The sequence below is a fragment of the Pan paniscus genome, chromosome 7 (genome assembly GCF_029289425.2).
Source record: "Pan paniscus chromosome 7, NHGRI_mPanPan1-v2.0_pri, whole genome shotgun sequence".
Classification (NCBI taxonomy): domain Eukaryota; kingdom Metazoa; phylum Chordata; class Mammalia; order Primates; family Hominidae; genus Pan; species Pan paniscus.
Window position 1 is genome coordinate 107,453,721 of NC_073256.2, and position 25,462 is coordinate 107,479,182.

At 34.5% G+C, this 25,462-nt stretch overlaps 2 protein-coding genes across 3 annotated transcripts in view; one reads left to right on the forward strand and one right to left on the reverse strand.

The window, feature by feature from the left end:
- DECR1 (2,4-dienoyl-CoA reductase 1) overlaps positions 1-7,909 on the forward strand; it is a 67,072-nt gene extending 59,163 nt beyond the window's left edge. The window contains exon 10 of one of the 2 annotated variants that reach the window (XM_034966329.3): positions 7,649-7,909. In XM_034966329.3, the coding sequence (XP_034822220.1) occupies positions 7,649-7,705 (57 nt within the window). In that variant the 3' untranslated portion in view covers positions 7,706-7,909. The remainder of the gene's footprint in view (positions 1-7,648) is intronic. The other variant, XM_034966328.3, reaches the window with a different exon arrangement.
- On the reverse strand, positions 978-24,511 carry CALB1 (calbindin 1). The gene is made up of 11 exons (XM_003821142.5): positions 24,231-24,511; positions 23,638-23,714; positions 19,979-20,053; positions 10,771-10,854; positions 10,615-10,671; positions 7,508-7,585; positions 5,010-5,065; positions 4,885-4,924; positions 4,704-4,757; positions 2,230-2,301; positions 978-1,887 (listed from the first exon to the last, which is right to left on the reverse strand). The coding sequence occupies exons 1-11, from the start codon at positions 24,307-24,309 to the stop codon at positions 1,774-1,776; spliced, it is 786 nt and encodes a 261-aa protein (XP_003821190.1). The 5' UTR covers positions 24,310-24,511; the 3' UTR covers positions 978-1,773.
- Between the last annotated feature and the right edge of the window lie 951 nt (positions 24,512-25,462).

A 25,462-nucleotide genomic window follows, 5' to 3' on the forward strand; every position in this document is an offset into this window, starting at 1 on the left:
TCAAATATTTGGATACTTTGAGATTTCTTTGTAAATTTTAATGTTAGAGACACCCCTAAATTCAACAAAGTATCCAGTAGTTCACTGAGTCACATTTACATTTATTTAGATTCCTTAGGCCATAATAATTTCATCCTACATTTCCACCTGGATCCATCATGGATTGCATGTCAGCTGACATTTTGAAGAAAAAACAAATACAAGAGATTAAGGTTATTTTCTTCTTTATTTATTCTTAGTAGTTAAATTCAGTCTAATGGCAGTGCTTCCATTTACACGCTAAAGGCAAAGCTGATCTCCCACTCAACATCATTTGTTGAATTTTAGTTTTTGGCAAATCTCGTTTCTGTTTGTTCTTGAGGGAAACATTATAGCTCACATTTTTTGGTTATTTTTATGAATTCAGAAAATAAGTGTTGAATTTATAGAATGGGGACATTCAAGCTGACCCAGAACGATCATTAACTCCTAGGCAGTAACTGTAAATTTCACATGGACACATCTCTCATAGCTCCCTGTTTCACAATCAAAGAAATCTAAAATCACCAACTGTTACATATCAACTATAACCAGTATAGGATATTCTAGCTACAAATATGTGAAACTGACTTAGATGTATGTTAAAGAATGTTTTAGAATCTTCTTGCTAGATAAGATAAATGATTACATTAGCATTTCTTTTCAGATGTTATTTTTTTAAACTCATTTGAAACTATTTGCAGATAGAAATAGAACTATTTTGAATGCTGATCTCAATATGAAATATAGAATCCACAGAATACACAAAAGTATTGATGATATAACATTCAATAATCAGGATGCTATGAATTTTACATTAAAATTTAATTATGTAGTAAAAAATAGAGTTGTTATAGCTAGAAAAAAATATTTTCAGAGGCAGCAGATACCCTTGGTGGAAATGAACAGTTCTACATAGAAAGAAAATCCAGGAAGTATGCAAACTAGACACCAGGATATGCAGTATATTAAATTTAATCAAAGATTACACAGAGTATGACATAAAACAGCAGTTGACTAGAATAATTTGCAACACATGAAAACAGTTTAGAAAATGGATTTAGGTCATATTCTCTGACAGCAAGTTTGTTGGAAATACAGGCATAGAATCAGACAGATTTATGTGTCATCTGGTGCTCCCTTCCCTTGTCACATCAACTTGAACCGATAGTTTTGTATGGATCCAAGCAGTAGACATGCTGTTGATTGGTAAACTAAATCTGTAATGAGACTGTTAACTTCATAAAGCCACAATTAACTATATTTTGGTGAGTATTTTAGATGGAAAAGCACATTCCTCCTAATAGAAATAAGCTTAGAAATATTTTGTGGGACAGTTCTATGGTTGTCTAAAATAAGAATGTTTGGCTTGTTATACATAATTCCATTATTCAGTGACAAATGTGCATTTGCAAATCAGAGACTAGAATTTTAGAGATTAATCCTGGTGGAATTTTTAGGGAAATCTTGTTCAACTGTATTTGTGAAAGCAAGAATATGTTATTTTTTAAAATTGGGTGTACTGACTGGCCTAAGCATAGCATAGACTTTCTTCTTTTCAATCATATGGTTACAAAAACTGTATATTACAAACAGTATAGAAACAAGCTGAAAAGAATGAGCCACACATCCTGGATAATTATCTATATGCAGTTAAATTTACAGATATAAAAGAAAATACAGCCTACTCCCTTATAGTGCACAGTTATTTTTTAGATACAGTGTATCACTAGCAAGTGGTTGTGGCCACCAACTCTAGTTATCCCCAGCACAGAGAATAAGAGCAAGATCCGTTCGGTACAGCTTCCCTCCATCCGACAAAGCCATTATGTTCTTCTTGTATGTTGTAATATTATTAATATCCAGATCCTGTATAGAATATAAATGGCATTGTAATCCAGTTAAATATGGAAGTTAATTAACCACTGTCAAGTGATAAAATGTGAGATGAAACTACTTGTTACATCAATCCATTAACAAAAGAGCTGGATTAAATTCTTATACAAATGTGAATAATCACAAGGTTGTTTTTAAAATCTATTTATCACAGTTACCCTGATTTAGGCCAGAACCAAATTGAGTTAAGAATTGAATTCTATTTCTGCTCCTCTATAAATTGTTAAAGTAGATTTCCAAAATGGATGTGCGGTTGGTTTTGGATGGATCCACAGAGTCTGCTTAAAGAAGTAAGTGCCATGGTAACTAAGTTACCTGTTTATTCTTCTCGCACAGATCCTTCAGTAAAGCATCCAGTTCATTTTCATCTATGTATCCATTGCCGTCCTGGGGGAGGAGAAATAAAATAGTATACAACCAACTCCATCTACAGTAGTGGGAAATAAAGTAAAATGCAAATAATTGGAATCCTTAGAAAGTCTCCCAACTGCATACTTGGCAGATAATCTGTTATGTCAGGCCACCCAAGTTTTTAGCTGCTCCAAAGCTGTAAAATATGCAAGGTATTAGTTACTTCTCATTCAACACCTTACATTTGTAAAAGATCTTGAACTTTTCAAAGTACTTACACATGTAATTCACTTAATGTTAATAATATCTTCTAGGACAAGTGAGGAAACTGAGGGCTGAGGAAGGTATGTGGCTCTATGTCACACCAGGGTGTGGCAGAGTTCTGCTAGAGCCCACAGGTCCAGGAGTAAACAAATTAGAAGCAAAGGATGTGACCTAGTGACATCACAAATAACCTTTATTTTGCTGGATATTTTCACCTAGCTTAATCCTCATTCAATCCTGCAAAGTGGTGTTATTATTATCTCTTGTTTACAAATGAAGAAATTGAGGCTCACATGAGTTTGGTATCTTGTTCAAAGTCTCAAAGCAGGTAAATGATAGTGTGGGATTCGAATCAGGAGTTTGTGTAATTTGGACATACCGTATTACCTTTCCTATGAAAAGAAGGAGTTATTTGTGTAATTTTCATAATCGTTTTTTCCAAATTCTTCTGAAGAATCAAATTATAGATAAGAACAAAATTTTAAGGCATCCAAATTGGAAAGAGAGAAGTTAAATTATCCCTGTTTGCAGATATTATTTTTATAGAGAGAAAACCCTAAAGACCTCACAAAAACTGTTGGAATTAATAAACAAATTCCATAAAGTTGTAGGATGCAAAATTAATAAGCAGAAATTAGTTATGATGATAAACTATCTGAAATGGAAATTAGAAAATCCCATTTACAAGAGCACCAAAAGAATAAAATACTTAGGAATAAAGTTAACTGAGAGGAAAAACTTAGACACTAAAAATCATAAAATACTGATGAAAGAAGTTAACAGAGACACAAACAAATGGAAAGACGTCCTGTGTTTATGAATTGGAAGGCTTAATATTGTTAAAATGTCTATATTACTCAAACACATCTACAGATTCAGTGCAATCACTTCCAAAATCCCAATGGCAATATTTATAGAAATAAAAAAACCCTAAAATTCATATGGAACCACAAAAGATCCCAAATAGCCAAAAACCATCTTGAGAAAGAAGAATAAACCTGGAGACATCACACTTCTTGATTTCAAAATATATTACAAAGCTACAATGATTAAAACAGTATAGCTCTGAAACAAAAATCAAAACATAGACTAATGAGCTCTCAGTTTCACACGTTATGGTCAACTGATCTTTGATAAGGGTGCTAAAAACACAAAATGGGACAAGGATAGCTTTTTTCAACAAATGGTGTTAGGTAAACTATACAGACACATGCAAAATAATGAAATTGGACCCTTAGCTTACACCATATAAAAAATAAATTCAAGATAGATTAAAAACTTAAATATAAGATCTAAAACTGTAAAACTCCTAGAAGCAAACAAACATAAGGGAAACCTTTATGACATTGTTCTTAGCAATGATATTGTGGATATGAAACCATAAGCAAGGACAACACAAGCAAAAATAGACAAGCGAGACTACATCAAACTAAAAAGCTGCACAGCAAAGGAAACAATCAACAGAGTGCAAAAGCAGCCTACAGAATGGGAGAAAATATTTGTAAACCACATCCCAAAAAGGGTTAATTTCCAAAATTTATAAAGAACTCCTGTAACTCAATAGCAAAAAATGAATAATTCAATTTAAAAAATGGGTTAATGACTTGAGTAGACACTTATCCAAAGAAGGTATATAAATGGCCAACAGGTAATGAAAAAATGCTTAACATCACTAATCAGAGAAATAAAAATTAACAATAAGATATCTCCTCACACCTATTAGAATGGCTATTATCAAAAAGATAAAAGACAAGTGTTAGTGAGAATGAAGAAAATTGGAACTCTTGTATACATTGGTGGGAATGCAAAAATGGTGCATCCACTATGAAAAACAGTATGGAGAGTCCTCAAAAAATTAAAAATAGAACTGCATATGATCAATCAATCTCAGCACAAGACAAATTCTGCATGATGCCACTTGTATGAGGTATCTAAAATAGTCACACTCATAAAGTAGAATGTTATTGCCAGGGCTGGGGGAAGGAGAAATGACGAGTTACTCATCAATGGGCATAAAGTCTCAATTATATAAGATGGATAAATTCTAAAGATCTGCTGTCAAGATTGTCTCTATAGTTTGCAGTACTGTATTTTATACTTAAATTTTGTTAAGAGGATCTTATGTTGTGTTCTTACTTCAATAAAAAAGAAAGGAAAAAGTAACAAACTTTTACCTGATCATACAGCTCAAAAGCCTTATTGAACTCTTTCCCACACATTTTGATTCCCTAAAGATAGAGAAGAGAGTAAATGCTAAAATTTTATTACTATGTTTCAGTATGTTTCCCTTGACAAGTCTCCCACATTCTAGCTTTTCAAGGAAAATATTATTTAAGGTAGTAAAAAGTTAAGTACCTGGAATTTAAGAAGAAAATTCTCCTGCACTGGTAGTAACCTTTTGAGAGAAAAACATTATATTAATATATTACATTTTTTGAAAAGGATCCACTTACAATATTTTTCATGGTTCCTAAACTCACCTGGCCATCTCAGTTAATTCCAGCTTCCCATCATTATTTGAATCAAATAGTTTCAGCTGAAAGACAGAATGCCATTATTCTAGCTATTTGAGGAATAATTTATTGCATGAAGGAGATGAACTTCAAAATAAAGCTGTTTGAGTTATCAACTACTTGTATATATGCAGTAAAATTTTAAAAACTAGCATTTTTAAAACTTTCTATGCAAATTTTCAATTCTGTAATGTGTCCATTGCTAGAGTTTATCAGAATAATATAGAATAGTCAAACAGAGAAATAGTGGTTTTAGCTATGTTTCTAGAATACTGTCATTTTTTATTGCAAATACGTTCATATGTGTATCAAGATGTGGGAGGGATGGTGTCTGACAGTTTTTGAACATCTGGAGTCTCTCCAATAAGAAAATAAATATTTATTTCACCCTTTTAGAGCATAGAATACCACAAACAGAAGCAGAAAACAGATGACAAATAAATCCTTACAGAACAGAATTTTTGAATAATTTTGAATTGTTTTATTTTCTATTGGGTATTAGAAACTCCATAAAGCTCTCCAACTCTCCACTGCACTTATATATACATCATTCACAAAGACACATCCAGATGTAAACACACTCATACCCGTATTTGGGAAGCATTCACCTTTTTAGATAGTAGCAACTATTGCTATAATATGTTATACCAAAGTAGTATATATGAATTACATTAAATATATAAAATGTGTATACTAAATGAACACTAAATATGTGAAAAATTAACATTATTTTTGTTTTTAAAGAACAGAATGTGTCCAGTGTTATAATGGATATAGATTTAGTGACATCTTTTTAAGAAGGAAAGGAAGGGCATTCTGTGGTTCGAGGTATTCTAAGAATCTTTTGTAGGAGGCAGATTTTTTTCAGGGTCCCATGCTGACAAAACATTTTATAATCCATTGACCATAAATTCTGATATTGTCACACTACCTACCAAGATACTGGACAGCTCGATTACTTAGTTTTGTGCCCATGGGGAAATATTTCCCAACATATATATTTAAATTTTAATTAGCTCTTGATTAATTTGCTTCCTGGATTTGAACTGGTTTATGACATTTAATCAGATATGTCAGGCCAATCCAACAGAGGGAAACTCCCATCTGAGTGGGTTTTGAAAGGCTGCTTCAATATTCTACCTGGAAAGGAGCCTTTCTTTAAATAGGCATCCCTTAAGATTGGAACAAAATAGAAAATTGATAAATGTAGGTTATTGTCCATTACCCAAAAGTTATTCAGAGCTTAGACCTGTTGATTGTGACACATAGCAAGAAACTCTCCCCCATTTGTTTGCTAGTGCTATTGTAAGTGGAGATGTAATGAGGAATTAAAGATGACCATGAAAACCTTTTTGGTGGTTTTGAAATTAAAGCTTAGCCCCACCTTATAATAAATAACACTAGTTAGTGAATAAGGCAATAGTAAAGTTCTAGGAGTTCCCCCTCCCCCAACCCAGATAAAAGTAAGCTGAGATGCTGAAAGCAAACCTCAGTTACATCAAATATAATCAAACCCTTTATTAGATTGTTTCTCAGAGTAATTACAAAGTCTAACTCCTTCTTCAATCTAATATAACAGTAGCTTTTATAGTATAGAGCCATGTTTATGGTTTATTGATGTAAATCCATGGAGTAAGAATGCACAGTACCTTCACAGTACTGAAAGCTGTATAAATGTATCTATCTCCTGGTAATCCTAATTCTGTGATGAGTCAAAATGAGCAAACTTCGTCCAATAGAAACTAACTTCATAGACATTGGTTTATTTTATCTGGAACCTTATTTATCTGCTCTTTTTTTTTTTTCCTGAAACAGTAAGTGCCTATGTGTAAAGCAGTTTTCTTGGCTCTATTATCAACATTCTATAATTGACCTTACTTGTCACTATTTACCATAGCATCAACCTTAGGGCATATTTAGATTTCCTCATTCAAAGCACCAATACAAAACCCCAAAACAACAAAAATCAAAAGAAAGAAGGAGACCCATTTTAACTTGCTTAATTAATAAAGTAGCTAGATGGTCTCTTTAAACTCAACAAAGTGTGATTTCCCAAACTATGATAAAAATGGATTTAGGAACTCTATAATAAGTGAGTTTTTGGTGATATAATTTATATATATATAGTGTACCTTATATATGTGTAAGTTATATAATTTAGTGATATAATTACACTGGCTTTGGAAGCAAAACAAGTCATCTTTTGATAGATAAAAATTACACAGCTCTACAAGGAAGAAAATGCTCATATGTTGAGTCTTAAAGCCAATGCCTGCAGAACTCAAAATGACAAGATGTAAGCATCCCTAAGTATTTCACTTTTCAAATGAAATGATACCTATGTGCATATGATGCCCACACCACCGTTTATTTATTTCATCCTGTGTAGCCTTGGGAGTTAGCAAGAACATCGTACTACTTCATGAGCTCTTGGGTACAATCTATCTTTTCAAGATCAGTCTTACCATTAGGTCTGTATACTCGGCTAATTTTGTGTCATCAACAGTCTTGTTTGCTTTTTCTAGCAGGTCCTTTAGAAAGTTCTGTTAAAACAAAGAACACTTAGATTAATTTCATTAATAATATATCGTCTACTTTCATTTCAGAATGCCTTGGAACAGGACATACCAGGAATGCAAAGAAAGTCTCCTTTTGAGGGGTAGAAGCAGGTGAGTAGAGGAACTTATAATAGAAGAAAGACTAAACCAGGTTGTCCTCCTGGCATTCCAGCAATGAAACTACCTTTGACAGGAATAATACCTGCTTTTTACTGAGACTTGATTGATCATTGTCTGTGCATTACCATGACTTTATGATTTCAATTAACCTGAATAAAACCTTTTAAAACCAGCCAGCCCAATGGATGCATTTCTTCTTACTGATATCTTCACAAGTACTCATTGGATTGTTCTGCAAGAAACACAAGGGCCTTTATACCTTTGGAATATGTGTGAAAAAATATCAGTAAACCAAATAGAGATCTATCCCTAATTTCAAACCCATTTTCTGCTCCCCAGGCTGTATTTACACATTAGTTTATAGCCAGCATGATGCTTATTTCTCCAGAGGGCCAGTTGGGTAGTTTTTAGCCTAATGCAGTCCAAAGCACTTTGGTTAAAATGCTTCCGCTGACTATTTAAATTAACAAAATTGGCCACAGTTGATGTCATTGAATCTTTGAAAGATATATGAATCATATTAAAATAGAGATTAATGTGGGAAGGATGAAAAAAAGATGATTATTAACTTGACACCTGGAGCTTAGGAATGAATTTAAGCTTTTTTAACAGAAACATAAATAAAAGCTTTACAAAGATTTGCCATATAAGTGACAGTGTAAGCACTTAAGTATATAATAGTCATTCATTTTGTTTAGTGCTATTCATTCGTAACTCCTTTATTTTCTCAGAAAATGAATTAATGCAATTAGGAAAAACTAGGCAGATACTGTGCCCAGATATTATTGAAGGATTAGATTTCTTTGATTCAGCAATGACTTATCTCTCTCCTAAATGTTCCAGTTCTGGGCTGATTTGATGCCACTTTTTTAAAGGAAAGAGACTCTTTTCTTAGTTTGATAAAATTTTTTTACTTCAAATATTCCACTTCAAATCCAAAGTGAAGCATGGAAAATTCAAAGTTATCTGTTGGGGTTGAATTTTATTTTTGAGCCTTCTGGGGCTTTTGTCAGAGATTAATTGGGTTAAAAAGCCTCATCAGAGACTAAAATGGTGATCACAAAAATAGCCTCGGAGAAACCTTGGGACGCAGAGATTCAAAGTCGTGTCTGAGAGCAAGTGATGTTTTACTCTATTATGGAACTTAAAATTAGCTTTCTTGAAAGATCCATTAAAAAAGAATGCCAACTTATCTTCAAAATTCCCTAGGGAAGAGGACTTCTATTTAGAATCTCTTTCTGAGAATAAAATTTAGAACAAAGAAGGAGGCTTTTAGAATATTTAGAGGTCAGTATTGGAAATGAGCTAAGGTTTTCATTATGAACTAAAAAGGATCTTTAAAAGAATATTTTTGGTCTAACTAATAAAATAAAAACACAGTGGCTTAACTGTCACCTTGTGGATTGCTGAGCTGCAAGTTTGTAAAATACATTGTTTTCAGTGACTTCACATTAAAAACGTTTACATTTTCAAGAGGATAAAATTGAGTATGTTTTAGCCATTTTGCCATGGCCCAAATGTCCCCGTTCCATCTTTAAAATTGTATGCTACTCAAACTATGTTGAATTATGACTAGAACTGTTGATATTCATATTTCCCCACATAGCGAAAGAGCAGCTCTTAATAAATGAAGTCTGAAAGCATGTAGTGCTGTGGGGGTGGGGTGGGGAATCATTCTTAGCATTATCAGATATTCTAGGTACAAATCCAGGTTCTCTTCCTAGGCAGCTGTGTAATCTTGAAAAATCATCAAATCTCTCTGCATTCCAATCTCACTGTTTTTATATTAGGAGTGATAATACCTGCCTTGCATATTTTCTGTGAGGATTAAATTTTAAAATACACTTCAAGCACCTTGTACTCTGCCTGACAGATAGTCACTAAATATTAACTCACTTATATTTTAGTCACTCTATGTTCTAAAAATAGAAAAAGTAGGGTCTTTCAGATGGCGATGTTTTGGGGTCGGCTTGAGGAAATGAGAAGAATACTTCCATATTCCTGAAAGGCTAGTAAATTGAGTTCATGAATAATATAATTTATTTTATGTTGCATGTCACAAAAGCTTTCATGTGCAGAATCTTACTGGAGCTTCACAATAAGCCTGAGAGGAAGGATTTATTACCCTCATTTTAAAGATTAAAGAAAATTGGAAAGATATAGTAATTAATGAGGTAAGACTTGATTTCAGATCTCTGCCTTTTCCTTTATATCCTCCTCTGTGATATCCGAAGTGATAAATTCATTCTCTAAGTTGCAGTTTTTCAAAAGTTTAATTATAGAAGATTTTTTATTTTTTATCATCATTGCTGAGAGTCAGTAGGTTGTATAGAATGTCTACAGGCCTTGGAGGCAGACAAGCCTGGATTTGCACATCAAGGCTCTGTCCGATTTCTGTGTGGCCTTCAGTATATCATTTAACTTCTCTCAACTCTTCCTCACTGGGGTAATACAATGTCATACAACTTACGCAAAGATTAAATAAGGCATTATGTGTAAAGGAGTTGGCATACAGTAGCTATTCAGTAACTTTTTCTTCTTTCTTTTGTAAGAAAATTTATACATATGTGTGTTTATTTTGAGAACTAAAACTACAAATTTCAATAAAAAGAATGGCTTATTCGGCTTATCTATAATTCTATCTGTCTGTCTGTCTTATATTTGTGTACACCACAAAAAATGTTAATTTTTTGCATTACTGTACAGAATTTCCAGAAGCAATTGAAGATGCTTTTTTGATCTGGTACTTCATTAACAATGTCGAAGAGTAGGTGAAAATGTGACACTGTTCAACATTAGTTTCTTTTGTGGGAGGTTTTTTAAAAAGCTAGGAAACTCTTAGTTCATAATTGCATCTGAAAGGAAAAACTTAGTACAAGTTTTTATTTGCTTACCTTAAGCTCCTCAGTTTCTATGAAGCCACTGTGGTCAGTATCATATTTTCTCCATGTCTGTAAGTAATTTTGGATAAGGAAAACAAACACATTTTTAATAAAAGGAACAATTTTCCTACTTTAAGCAGCTTTCTTAAAGGGGCAGCTTTCTTATACCTTCATGAATTCCTCACAGGACTTCAGCTGCTGGCATCGGAAGAGCAGCAGGAAATTCTCTTCTGTGGGTAATACGTGAGCCAACTGGAAAAGATTTAAGAAGAGAGAAACGTGTTGTAAGTTGCTCAAAAACAAGTCTCTGCCATTACCTGCTGCTTAGTTTTTCTTCAACGTGTTCCCTCACAGGCTAGAAAAGTAGGAGAGGAAAAACATTAGAGTCGGCTTTCCCTTTCTGGTACTTTCCTATGGAGCGCTGTCGATTCTCCAACGCTCGTGTGCCCTTGTGTGCTTGGTTCTTTGGCCAGTGAGGTGGCCGCAGCAGACCTGTGCTCAGGTAGAACTAGCGTGGCCACTTCTTGTCTGCTGGACATTCAGGCAGATTCATCCTCGTGGCTTGAACCCTTCAGGTGTTCTATGCCACAGATTAGTGGTCTATGCCTCTCTCCTTTCTCCTCACAGGGTCACAGAAAGGCACATGTGGGGGCCATAAATTTCATGTGAAGTGAAAGAAACCATGAGGAACATAAATGTTGGGGAGGGGAGTGAAGGGGGAAAATGTATTCCCAAGCCCGAGGAGAAAGCCTACCATGAGATACAAGAGAAGATAAACCAAAGACAATCGTAAGGCAATGGAAAAGAAATTCACCATGAATGGTGGGGCGTTAAACAGGAATAGGAAAAGCCAGTTCTCAAATTGTTGCTTTCTGCTGAAAGGACATCCACTGCTTGAATCCAGGGCTGGGGTTTATTTTCTGATCTCCACGGCATGCCTCTATGACATTTTCCCTTAGATCTCATTTCATAACTTCAATCCTCCTCTCTTTTTTTTTTTTTTTGGAAGAAAAAAGGATTCCATATCCCATTTTATGACTAATCTATTGCGTACAGAGAAGGAAGGAGCTGGATTGATGGCTCCACTACAGATGTGAGATCTATTTCTGGCACAGTAGCTAATTAGCTGTGGTCCCCAGCAACCCCGAGCCATTTCTGGACTTCAGTACCCTCATCACTAAAACAAGGACTTGAAATAGAAGCCAGTGTTTCTTGAATATATTGGGTTCAAAACGCCTTCTGTTGGAAGCACTGCATTTTCACCATTAAAGAATGAATCTACACACACTATATTTCATCTAATTTCCAGGATTTGATGAATTCCCTAGATCACGGGCATGGACGGACTCTCATCCGTGGATTTTAGGCCAACAGCCTGTAGTCTAGATCAGCCTTAAAGTCAGAGTCAGTTCTAAAAGTTCTACCAAGTTATAGAAAATACTATCATAACTTTTTTTAAAAAATTCATCCTTTTAGGTTCATTTAAAAATTTAATATTTAATATAAAATGCACTATTCTACTTTATATGCAAGGAATCTAATTTTTCTTATGCCTGTGTATGCCCTTTAGCTTATCTTATGTTTAGATTTTTGAAATAATATTTCAAATTAAAACCACTCGATTTATACGCACCACACATGTGGGTGAGACTAAGGGAAAGGGCCAAACCTTGTATCAACATGTTTAATATGACCTAGTTATAAAACATTTTCTTATTTATTTTTAAAGAAAGGTCACTAGTGTAGGTAGATGATAATATATCTAAAAAGTAAAAATGGGGGTTTATAATGTGCCAGTACTTTTAAAAAAATGTAATTAGCTTTTGGTACATAAACACATTTGCATCATTGCAGTGTGTGTGTGTGTGTGTGTCTGTGTGTGTTATCCAGGTCCCTTATTAAACTCAGGACATACTTCTGTGACCTTTGCATTCTTTCAATTCCTTTGAATACTTGAATCATAAAATTCTATACCTCAGAAATAACATAATTTAATTTAATTCAAAGACCAAATTTTTCAATTGAGGATGCTAAGGCCCAAAGAGATTGAATGATGACCTGATGATTGGCAGACTGAAAATCACTTTAATTTGGTGATTATTAGTAGATTAAGTCAACAACATGCTTGTTGAAGACAGTAATAGAGTGGTTTGATTGCTTCTTTGCTCTTGGACTGCAAATAATGAATTTGTTGGTGATTTTTACACGTGACAATGAGATAGTTTAAATATGACAGGCTGTTTCTACTCATTGAAATCTAGAACACCATTTTCCTTATAAAAATCCCTTTTTTTCCCTCATCTGTAAGTGGGCTCCTAGTGGAAAGTAGCTATAAATGATTTTCATTATAAAGTATCCAGATATCTGGTAAGTTAGGCCTAGAATGTAGGTCTCCCCCCAGAGCTAAGGGGGAAGAGGAGACGGGAGGGTGAATGGCAGTGGGTGGGCTCGGCATGGAGAGGGGCTCTGGAGGACGGAGAGCCACACCCCTCCAGTCTTGTTGAGCCTGGCCTCTTCTATAATAATACTTTCCTGGAGGGATTCTGAAGAATATCTCCTTGAGGATTTTAAAGAAGATGGGAAGAGAAGAAAAAGTAACACAAGAAAGAAGAGGGAACAAAGATGGAAGACAATAAAACACATCAAAGAGAAGAAAATATATCAGAGGCAGACATTTTGAGGGAAAGATTGAACAATGGAAATGGATATTATGTATACATTTTGGAGGGTTCTGCATGATATAGAAGGTCTAGCCACATTTTATTATGTTTTTTTCATGAATATAAGTGTTCATTTAGGAAACAGGAGATAGCTAACCCCAACTCGTCCTTTATTTATTAGTATGCAACTTGTTAGATACTTCTTACAATTTTTGCGTGACCTTCCTCTAGACCATTAATTTCAAGAGGGCAGGGAATAATACTTTTCTGCATCCCCTGAATGCCCAGCATGGTATCTAGCATGTTATATGCCTGAAATAAATGCTTGTGGATTGGTTGGTAATTTTACTTTATTAAAAACATCTACTTAAAAGAATTGAGTTATTTTTTGCTTATCTTCATCATAATTCTCTATTTTGTTTGGATTTTTATAATTAGTGTGTGTTGCTTTGAACAAAAAAGAATAATTTTTCTTTAAATATTTTACATCTCCAAATTCACTGACTACATAAAAACAGAAAAAAACAAATGAATGAACTAGTAAGCCATCACTAAATGTAAAATTAGGGAAATTGCCATCTTTGTTTCAACATAAAAGTTCATGTAACTCACATAAAGTTGAGAGGTCTCCTGAATGTCAGATACAGAGATAGTAAAAATGCTCTTCATGTCTACTATAAACGTGTATTTCTTGCCCATACTGCTTTGGTTTTATACTTAAATTATTTAAAAATACAGATTACATCAATGTGCAACACATTCAATCTGTTTTAATTTCACTGAACCATTAATGTTACACTCAACATGATACCATCCTATTTTATAAATGTTAGAAAGGAGTCTTAAGCATATAAAAATTATTATGTGTATATAGGATGTGGCTATAGTGAATGTAAAGAAATCTTTCTTAAGATATGTTTCACAATGTGGTGGTCCTGTGTTGTCTCTCGGTTCTTCTCTCAATGCGTATGAATCAATATTCAAGTTTCAGAGCTGGGCACAGTAATTCTCCAGCTGTAGCCTTTATGACTATGTCTATAATGTGCCAAAGGTCTTTCATATAGGAGGTGTTAAGTAGAGTTGCTTTATTCTCAGATATGCTAAGTCACTGCTGTTTACAGAAGTATCCAATACTTCTTATTACAATATTATTGGTGATTCTGTAATCTTTGGGCTGCCTGCCTGCTCTTTTATGAACTCCCAAAACTTTTTTATGAGTTGGAGAAGAGAGTGAAGAATATCAAGGGGATGAGTGGAAGGCAGGTAGCTAAGGAAATAAGTAGAATCCCTCAGAGCTTCATTTCTGAGAACTGATTGCTTGTTATCAAGAGTAGGAAAAAAAAACCCAACAACTTTCTACTTGCTTGTCTCCCCTACTAGTCTACGTGCTCCTTGAGGATGGGGTCTGTGTCTTATTTACTGTTTTGTGGCCCAGAAACTGCACAAATTTTAGTAAATATTTTATTGAAGCAATATATAAAGGTAATTAACTATTTGTCTAGCATCAGGATAGGCTGTAAATAAATGGAGGTAAAGTTCCTTTGGAGATAATTCCAATAACTTATTACTGAGCTGTGAATAGGGGTTGGGGTGGACATTGTGATATGCTACCCAGAACTCCCTTCAAGTGCTGGGAGTGTTGCTGCAGCCTCACCTGTGAGGCCCCATTGAAGGAATACCTGGGCTGAAGACAGCTGTGTCCCCAAGGAGGTGGCATCCTATGACTGATCAACATGGGGATATAAAGGCCCAATGGTCTCACTCAAAACTAGAGACATTCCTGAAGGGTCATCCCAGCTTCAGAACTCACTGTAGGGTCAGCTGATGTCCCCGTTGAGACTGTGACACAGCCCAGCTTCTCCCTCTGCCCAGATCTATTCTCTTCACTTCTGTCCCGGGGTATTGATCCCAAGAGCACTTCCTAATAAACCTGCTCATTGCTACTCTTCCACTCAGATCTGCTTCCCAGGGAACTCTACCCATAACAGGGGTCTTTACATCTCTCTTTTATTTCTAGCGTAATACAGAGACTTTGCCTGATGTTTTGGAGTAAGTTGAAATCCCTTGCTGTGGCTCATTTGGCTACTAAATACTAGGCACTGTGCTGGTGACCACAGTCACCGCTAGTGAGAACCATATAGGGAGGCAGATACTTTCAAACAACTTTTCCCCTGACAATTTCAAAGCAGGAGATAAAAACAACAATAAAGCTAAGTACTAGTTGTGAGGAGAGTATACATGAAAGGCAACTTCATTAGTGATACAAATTATATCACAGTGCACATGAGGCAGAATTCCTAACTTTTAAAGACAGTCATGGTGTGTTAACATTCTTGAACATGTATTAGCCAAGCATTCATTTTTTTTTTTCACTTGAGAACCAGAAAAACGTTTTCCCTAGCCAGTGAGAAGTGAGTCCAGGAAATTTGAAAGGTAAATAACTTTATCAAAAATGTAAAGCTCTTTCAGTTTAATAATTTGAATTTGACAAATTATATAATAAGTGGGGGAAAAGGCTTGGCATTCAGAAGATGGGGTCGATTTTGTAGTAAGTTATTTTTATATGTAACAATAACTGCAAATACATTTGTTGAGTTTTTACAGTGTGCCAGGGTCGATCTACTTGTTCAATATGTATTATTTGATACTGATGATCATAACAACCTTATGAAGTTAATACATTGTCATCCTTGTTCACTACCAAGGAAACAGAGGCTCAAAGAGGGTAAATGGCCTGCTCTCACATAGATTGCAGTTGGAGCCAGATTTGAAGGCAGAGTCTGACTTTCTTGGCTTAGAGACTCTGTCCCTTACCTTCATCACCCTCCATTAAAATCCTCAATCAAAAAAGTATTCCTAATAAATCACTTAGAAAAATCTATGCAGAGGGAATTTTAAAATCAGATTTCATTGTCAGTGATTTCCCAAAATTCTGTGGTGGAAAAGTAGTCTTCCATGAAAAATTATATTCACTATGGCTAAACTCACAGGCTCAAATCCCACTGCAGATGAAAAGAGGGAAAGGCTGGAGAAGAGCTTGCTTCCCTGGGAGGGTTGTTACAGTTTTAGGATTAAAATAGCTTTTAGGTCTGTTTTTCAATGGATGCACTGACCTGGACAGATAGAAACAGTAAGAATGGAGAGGATGGTAGGTTCTCACACATTGCCAAAAGGATCAGGTGAAAAACTTATAGATTTGACACCCATTTAAGAGAAATACCTATATTTCATGTGAACACCGGAGAAGAAAGCTCTATTATCTGCTAAATCATTAAGTCTTCCTTTTTAATTATTTTAATCAGCCTTCTTTGCAGTAGAGCTATTAGTCTGAATAAATTTGGAACATTTTTTTTGACCATCACGTTATTTGTTAAATTATCTCAAAATTTCGATGCTCCTGTCTTGAGTTTGTGTTAACAATCTCGTTATTTCTAAACTGTATTTGTGTGGATTTTTAAATCTATTTAAAGGCAAGAAATTAGAAAGTTCAGAAAGAAACATATTTGTTTCTAGATAGCAAATGCATGTTGTTAGAAAGTGTCAGTTAACTTTGTCACGTTAGAACTTTGAAAGTTAACCATTACATTTTCCAATCTTTTTGAATGACATCTTTCAGAGACAAACCAATTTGGCCTGTTCCATCAGGGACGCAGACCACTGCATGAGTATCATTTGGTTTACTTTGATTAGATTTTGATGAGTTTGTGAGTATAACTATTAAGTGAGCATAACATATAAGTAAATCCATCTTCCTTTCCCTTTGAACACCAAAGTTAATGTGTGCTTGATGTCAGTAGGTAGATTATTATAAATTGTAGAAAACATAGGATTTTGCATTCCTTTATAGCTGGCTAGAATTTGTGTATTTGTGTTCTATATTATTTATAGGATTTCTAAGCAAGTGATTTATGTCAAATTGGAAAAAGAAAGGATGAACTTCATTTAATACAGCTTTCTGGTTACAGTAGAGAGCAAAATATAAGTTCAGACATTTCCTACTCTCCCTTTCCACATTTTCTACATGTAATCTGTAACTTTTAATTTCTATTTCCCAATTATTTTCAGAATTTCTCTTTTCTTCACTCTTAACCATCACACAGTGAACCAACATGCATATGAACTATTGAAGCCATCTCCTATTTTTCCTCCTATTCTCCATTTCTCTTCTCTCAAACTAATGCCCTCTTCCAGACCCCTTACTCCTATGTCTTGGCTGATAACTAAGATTAATGAAAAGAGTTCTAAAATCGGAATGAGATCTAAGTCTGTATATAGAATTTGTCACTCCCTGCAAGTGGGACCTTGGATACATCATTCGACCTTTTCGGGCTTCAGTTTCTTCATCCTTAAAATAAGGAATGTTGGCTAGTTCTTCCCAAGAGTCCCATCTAGCAAAAAGTTCCATGTCCTGGAACACTAAAACCTTCCAATCCATTTATATGTATCTCATTTGTCTCCCTTTAAATTATTTCTGCTTCAGCTGATCAAAAGTTCTGCTGAAATTATGTTTCGAGTGCTTTGCCCAAATAACTTCTCTGCAGAACACTTTGTGCATCCCTATTCATCCCAGCTAAACTTAGAAACTTGCCATAAGTAATCAACCAACTGAAGCTTGAAAAGTTTTCCTTTTAATGCAGAAAATGTACAGATTATTTATTATTTTAAAAAAGGCAGAATAGTTTGGGGGAACATGGCTGGGTTCTGACTGTTCTACCGTTTATTTCTTACTTTTTCTGTGACCTTAGGCAAATCCTATTGAAGCTTCACATGCTATAACTATAAAATAGATCTTCATTTTATATTTAAATTTACTTAATTTTCTAGTTATGATGATCAAATGAGATAACATATTTGAAAACCCTTTGTCAATTTTATTTTATACAAATGTGAATTATTTTATTATTTTTATTGCTATAAAAGCTTCTCACTTCTTTATTTCAGACTTCATTGCCTTCTCTGTCCTCTTCTGTTACCTATATTTCTGTATCTTTCCTTCCACAGAAAGCCTTTTCTTTCCTGTAACAGTTTCTTATCTAAAACTTCTGAGGAAATTTCCTTCATTAAACCTCCAGGACAATGCGTCTGCTAAATGGCCTCTAACCTCTCATTCAAAATAGTGCTCAAATAATAAGTCATACATGATTAGACTGTATCACATAAAGTAAAACTGGGATTCAAAACATGCTCATCCATTTTATCCTTATAAAAATGTAAAATCCATGTGAATCAGATCAATGCCTTTTACTGCACAATCTAGCATCACTGAAGAAATGAAATTGAATAAATAGCTGAGTCCACTGGAGTCCTTCAAGGTGAAGTATGTTAAATGTAAGGTGACAGGTTTTCCTTAACTAGGATTATAAAGTATGTCAAACTCTAAAAGAGCCAATCCGTAATTTCACTGATGTCATATTTCCAAACTAGTTTTGAATAATTAGATTTACCTCATCTCATTTATGTTTAATTTAAAAGTTATTTTCTTATCCTTGATGGTTTCATACCTTGATTAATTGGCCTATATGTCTATCTGTAAGTCCCATTACTATTATCTATTTATATAGTAATGAGTTACACACGGGTAAAGGGGAAAGTATGTACTCCAGGGAAAATTTTCAATTACAAAGATAATAATAGTATGTCCTCTCTTAACTCTATTTGTATCAGCTGTTTAAAAATAAGTGTATTTCACACTGGCATCACAAGTGTCCTATAAGATCAATTATTTGAAAACCAGGTTATTTTTCTGAATCAAAGGTAAATTATTACTAAATGTTGTTGAGATCCAGAATACTTCACAATCTAATACACTGAGAAACACTATATAAATAACATAATTATGTTATGATTTGGCATATTTTAAATTATGACCTAATTAATTTTTCTGGACAAAGGCTTCCACCCAATTTCTCTAATAGGCTGCTGAGATAAAGAAAGAGGCTAAGACACCACAGGCTGGAAACGTAGACATAAGGAAAGCAACAGCTCTTTCACAAATCTGAGAATGCAGAAGAATTGATGCATAATCGGTTTTGCTTCCTTGATTCACAGACAAAAATAAGTTGCCCTTAATAGGAAAAGTCATTGTGAAAGGATAAGATGTGACACCCACAGTTTTAACTTTCAGAGATTCACATGAAATCTGTACCTATAACAGATCATAAAATATTCACTCACTCTAGTTAAATTCTTCTGTTTTTACGAAGGCCAACTGTCAAACCAGGATGCAGCTTTTTGCCATGAAAAATAAGGACTGTAAATATTTCACAGGGACTGCAAACATTTTATTTTATATTTTAAAAGTCAAGTCTACACTGTTAAGTGATAAGAAATACTGATGGACCATGTGCTTAGACACTGTATGGAAGTGGGGCTGGGTAATGGAATGTGATTGATACTCATGTAGAAGTCAGGGACTTGTTCCTCTAACTGCACCTGTGCCAGCAAATAGCTGTATGACCAGAGGCAAACAATTTTATTTTTCCATGGTCTCAATTTTGTAATATATGAAATTTAGGCCCTGGGTTAGGAATACTCTTAGATGTTTTTCATTTGTGAACATTTTTTAACTTTATACTTCTGAACAGAAGATAATGTATTACTTAGGTAAAATAAACTGCACTGAATGGGTCTTGCTATATCTTACTTGACTTGAAGACAACTTCAAAATTGAAACTCATTTATTAAAATTAAATCAGAAAAATGCATAAATTCCTTACCTCTACAATTCCTATTTTTCCATCATCTCTTTGCCCATACTGATCCACAAAAGTTTTCATTTCAGGTGATAACTCCTAAAATTATATAAAAGCAGGTAGGAGGTTTGTTAAAAAAAATACCCAGTTATGCTTGTGATGGTGTTAATAACTTACTGCAAAGAAAAACCAAAGTTAGAACCATTTAGAAATATGCATAATGATTAACTATTCTCAAAAAAATTAAAGGCATAACTGATACACAGTATTTATTAGTTCCAAATGAAAGAGTTGTAATCATGATTATTTCTCAATTAATATGATTTATCTTCTATTATTAATTTTGAGACTATGCTATCCTTTGAAAGTGTAGTCAGAATCATTCCATTCATAACTTTTAGTGAATTTTAACATAATCATCACCATCAATATATTTTAAACAATGCTTGCTTCATTAAAGATTACCTTATATTGCTACACTATCTTGTCTTACAACATTTTTCTCATTCTAACATAATGTTTTATTTATGGAGAGTAATATATGTTTTCATTTTGAACAAGCAAAAAATGTGAATGTTAAAGATTAACTCACTTTGTAAGCAAAGATTGTTTTAAGCATAAAAGAGGCATTCATCAATTAAATAAATTTAAAAATTAAATAGATTAGAGAGCTATGAACTATAAACTAGTGATCTGAACATAGAACTGGTATTCAGGAGGTTTAATTTTTACCCTTGGGTCTCCAACATAGCCCATTTAAAATAGCCCTGTTGCATTAGCTGAAGCCTATTTAAAATAGGTCAGCCCTTACTAATGTTCTATTCTACGTCCTTGGGAAAGCAAATTAAGGTCTCAGTTTTCATCATAGCTAACAAGCTGGTGGTATTATCTACCACACAAGTTTGCTTTGGGGATAGATAGGTTAATATAATTAAAGGGCTATATTGAGACTAAATATCATTATTACTAGTATTTATAAAAGCCGTTTGGAACCAATGTAGACATCTTTAGTAGAACTAAGATAATAAATAATAACAAAGCAATATAATTATATTTTAGTCTTTATAAAACTTACTATGGATAAATTACAATTTGTATTTATTTAATTTTGTTATAGAAACAATTGTAAGAAAATGAAAGTGTTCAACCGTGGCAATAGTGGGAATATCAGGTCCTACAGTTTTTTTATTTTTACATACACCTTAACGTAAACAAAAACCAAAGCATCTGTCCTTAAATTTTAAAATGGTGTAATACCACTACTTTCACGAGCAGACTTGACATTTACTTTGTGAAGTTTCTGACAAGTATGTCAAAATCTATTTTTTAAACAGTGCAAAACATATAATCACCACCAATTAAAAATGTATAAAAATGAGTGCAACTACAAAGACCAAACACTATGTTTAGTGTAAAAGGATAGTTTCTGAAAATATATTGCATTGTTATATTTCATTAATGTTATATTCACCTAGTGAAAATTTTGAAATTTCATGTTATTAATATGAAAAGCCAAACAATGTTTCCATTAATGCAATGAAATCTGTTATCCTATGGCTAAAAATGCAAAAAGCCTGGTTTATAAGGGCAATTTTTATGTTCTAAAGAAAGAGAAGAAATATATACAAGTAGGTTTAATGCAATGAAGTTAGTAGTATAGTGAAACATGTATCTACTATATGAAACTCTGAATCCAGATCTTGATTTAGATTTTAACTACCCAAATCAAGAAAAATACTAAATTCAGAAAAATCCAGATTGTATTTACATTCCAGAAAAATGCTCAAGAATCAAGGTATTAAGCAACTTGATATAATCCTATAACTATGCTTGTTTAGTATCATTACATTATAGTCTAATAATTGGAGCTTTGAATATTCCAAAACAGAGAAAAATAATTAAATTCTAAATCTCCAACATGAAGATATTGCTTACAAAAAGGTACAAATATTAAAATCAGAGGAAGAAAAATATTTTTTTAAAGTTCATGAATATTTAAATTTCTAAGCTGAAAATAGATTTCAATATTAAAATTACTTCTGCACAAAATAAAATATAATCATTACCTGCTGGAAGCATCTTCCAAGGTTTTAATTCTAAATTTTATGGAAAGTAAGACTTTTCCAACCGGATTTTAAAATATGTATTTTTAAATGAGGAAGATAATTGCTTTTATTAGATTAGCCAAAGATATATAAAGCTATAATGACAGTATTGCATAAATTTATTTACATGGCAATATATAAGATATGGGGAGGGTGGAAAGTATATAAAACATTTTTATGCTATTTTATTCCATTCTATTATACTTTTAGATTATATAAAATATTAAATCTGGGTAAAACAATCCCTAGAGCACAATCTGGTTTAAAATCAATTTGGTCAATGATTTTTGTAACTGATAGTTCTGTAGTGCATTATAATACATTTAGAGCCCTCTGGGATTCTTTTGAATATGCTGTACAGAAATGTATATTACACAATTTTCAATTTAGATAGGGCAAAAAGTTCTATTACTAAACTTTATATATATCACTCAATATTAGAGGTGGTGATCTGCTATATAATATATACATCATTTGTAGTGTAAAATCTCTTTCTAAACGTAGTCAAAAAGGCCAAAGACCATTAACGTGTAACTCATCCCAATTCAACACTGCCTTCTGAAAGGCAGTGTTACATAAACCTCAATAGAGTAGTACAATTTTTAACCCATTTTCCTCTGGACAACCATCTCATCTATGTTTAAAAGCTGACTGTATTTTATATTTATGCTGACAACATATTTTCTTAACAGGTTAATTTATGCCCAAAGGGAGTCATTTATAATTAATAAGAATGGTTATTTGTTTAATTAACTAATGGCTTAAATAACGAACATAGCCATTTTCAAAACACCATCGATTGCTGCCCATCAGAGTATCACTTTGCTTTTTTTACAATACATGAAATTCTTAAAATTGTTTTACTTTTTACTTCTCTACCTTTTGGGTTTCTTGCTTTCAACAGAAATGAAGATCTTTTCTTGCTAAATTCTTTCTCACTGTTAGGTTGCAAGTTGGGCAACTTTCCCTTAGTGAGGACAAGATGTTTTCTCATCTCCCCAACTACATCAACATCACAACAATAATAATTGGTGATAGAGTAAGAGATCCATAATCTGCAGATCTGTTTCTTGACCACCAAGGGGCAGAAATGCATTTCCACCCCCTTATTTCTCACACAGTAAAAGAGAATTTAAAAATTACCTAATCAAACTCAGTGGTAGAGGTGGTGATCCGCTAAAGAATCTCATGCACCCACAGTTCCCTTTTAAGACCTATTAATGCAAGTACTAGTATAGAATATATATATATATTTAAAGCTCCAATTTCAGATAGCAAGGTTTTTCCCTTTAGAAAATCTGTCTCTCTCTGTCTGTCTCCCTTTCTCCCTTCTTCCCTCCCTTCTCTGTCCCTCCCTTCTCTTTCTCTCTCTCTCCCCCTCTCTCTTTCTCAGTCTCTTTCCCCTTTCCCCTTTCTCTGTATTCGAGTTGGAAAAGTGTTTTTTCTTGCCTTTCGCAGTCAATAAACGTTTACATTACCCAGAAAGCGCTTTACGCTGCTGGCTTTTTGTGAAAACACAAGAATGTTTTAATTTGGGGGTTAAAAGTCTTTTTTTCTTTTTCGCAAACTTGAACCTACCAATCCAGCCTTCTTTCGCGCCTGCTGGAGCTCCTGGATCAAGTTCTGCAGCTCCTTTCCTTCCAGGTAACCACTTCCTGCAAAGACAAAGAGGCACCCCGGTGTCAGATATCTCATTCCAAGTGTCTTTCCCGTTCACTTTCCAAGACAGTTATCTTTCTGGCGACCCGAGAGGCTCTCTCTTGCCTGGACGTTGATTAACCAGCAAAGTGTACAGACGGTGAAGCGCTCCCCTCCTGGGGTATCAAACTTTAGATCCACTGAGGACAAAGGAGGATGGTTGGGGTGCTAAGCGCAGCCACAGAAACTTTGGGGGGGCAGCATTCCCCAATCCCTGCTCTCTCTCTCCTACCATTACCGTTCCTGGAAAGACAAAAGTTTAAGGTTTTGGGATTACGGTGGAAACAATATAAACTTTCAGGTTGACAGTTTGGCGGCCAGTCGGGGAGATAAGAAGATAAGATTAGGCAGAAGGGGGAAGAAGTAAAGAATAGAAAGGAGGGATAATGGGATCAGGAGGCTCAGAAAAGGGCAAAGAATGGGAAGGGACATGGAAACGGGTCTTGAAACAGTTAAAAAGAGAAGATAATCACCGTCAGCGTCGAAATGGAGCCAGATCTCGAAAAACTGTGAGGCTGTGATGAGGGATGACTGCAGGTGGGATTCTGCCATTGTACAGCGGGGTGTGTGTCTGGGTGTGTGAATATGCGTGTGTCTGTGTCCGCGCGAGGGGGAGTGAGCAAAAGCTCAGCGTGTGCGCGAGTCAGGGCTGCGGAGGGAGACCTGGGCGCGGGCGCTGCCGGGCGCTGTCCTCGGTGCTGCTCAGCTCAGCGTTCCTCCAGAGTTCTCTCCCTACACCCCGCACCCAGTTCTCAGTATTTATCCTGACGGCCCCAAGCCGGGCCACGCCTCCTCCAGCCTCCCATTCCTCACTCCCCGCCTCTTGCTCTCACCAACCTTCTTCCCCTCCCTTCCAGTTTTCTGCTCTGTTCCCAGGAAAGCTAGCTGGAGCGAGAGTTTGGGCTTGCTGGAAGCAGCAGGTGGTGGGAGATCCTTTGCTCAGAGATTAGATGCTGAAAACAGAGGCTCATTTCCCCCTACATCCTCCTAGTCCAGGAAGAATCTTATTCCTGAATATTATAGTAAAACTCTTGTTATCTAGAGAGGTTTTAATGTTCAGATAGAAGGGGAAAGCTGATGACGGGTAAAATCACATAAATGATTATTATATTCTTGTGTGATTTCTCCAAGACTTTTCAGTATTTGTTTGAAAAAAAAAAAAGCATGTGAAACCTTGGCATGCATTAGAATAATTTGATTAATGTATACAATGAGTTGATTGCTATCAATAATCACTCTATTTTGTGCCATCATGTCAATGTTTCTTAAGATGGTTTCTATGAACTAACCTTGCCAACACGAAAAAAGCTAGATTATGGATTTCTTTTCAGCATGAAGTAGAATTATAATTGGAAAGTAATACAGTTAAATTATAAAACCTTAAAATCTTAGATAAGGAAGTCATCTTACAGATACTAGAGTTTACTGCCTTTCAGTTTAGAAGGAGTGAGTAAGCTAAAACAAAGAGAAAGGAAGGATCTGACCCAGGTTCATAAGTAGGTACCTTAGTGCTACCACCACAGCCCCATTCAGTCGCCTTAACACACACGTCTCCTTCTTTCTGTTTCAAGCAACCCCTACTGGAGAATTTTTCAGAAATTGGAAGTCACCATCAGAGTTGGAAAAGCTATCTAACTAAATGTATGCTATGTTATGTGTATATATATATATGTAATATATATGTATGTATACACACATATGTATA

Bases quoted from the DNA above. Each gene is read 5' to 3' on its own strand.
- CALB1 (XM_003821142.5), bottom strand. From the start codon at position 24,309: ATGGCAGAATCCCACCTGCAGTCATCCCTCATCACAGCCTCACAGTTT. The intron at 20,054-23,637 runs GTAGGTTCAAGT...ATATAATTTTAG, and splicing joins CGCGAAAGAAGGCTGGATTG to GAGTTATCACCTGAAATGAA. The intron at 7,586-10,614 runs GTAAGCAAATAA...TTGTTTTAACAG, and splicing joins TAGAAACTGAGGAGCTTAAG to AACTTTCTAAAGGACCTGCT.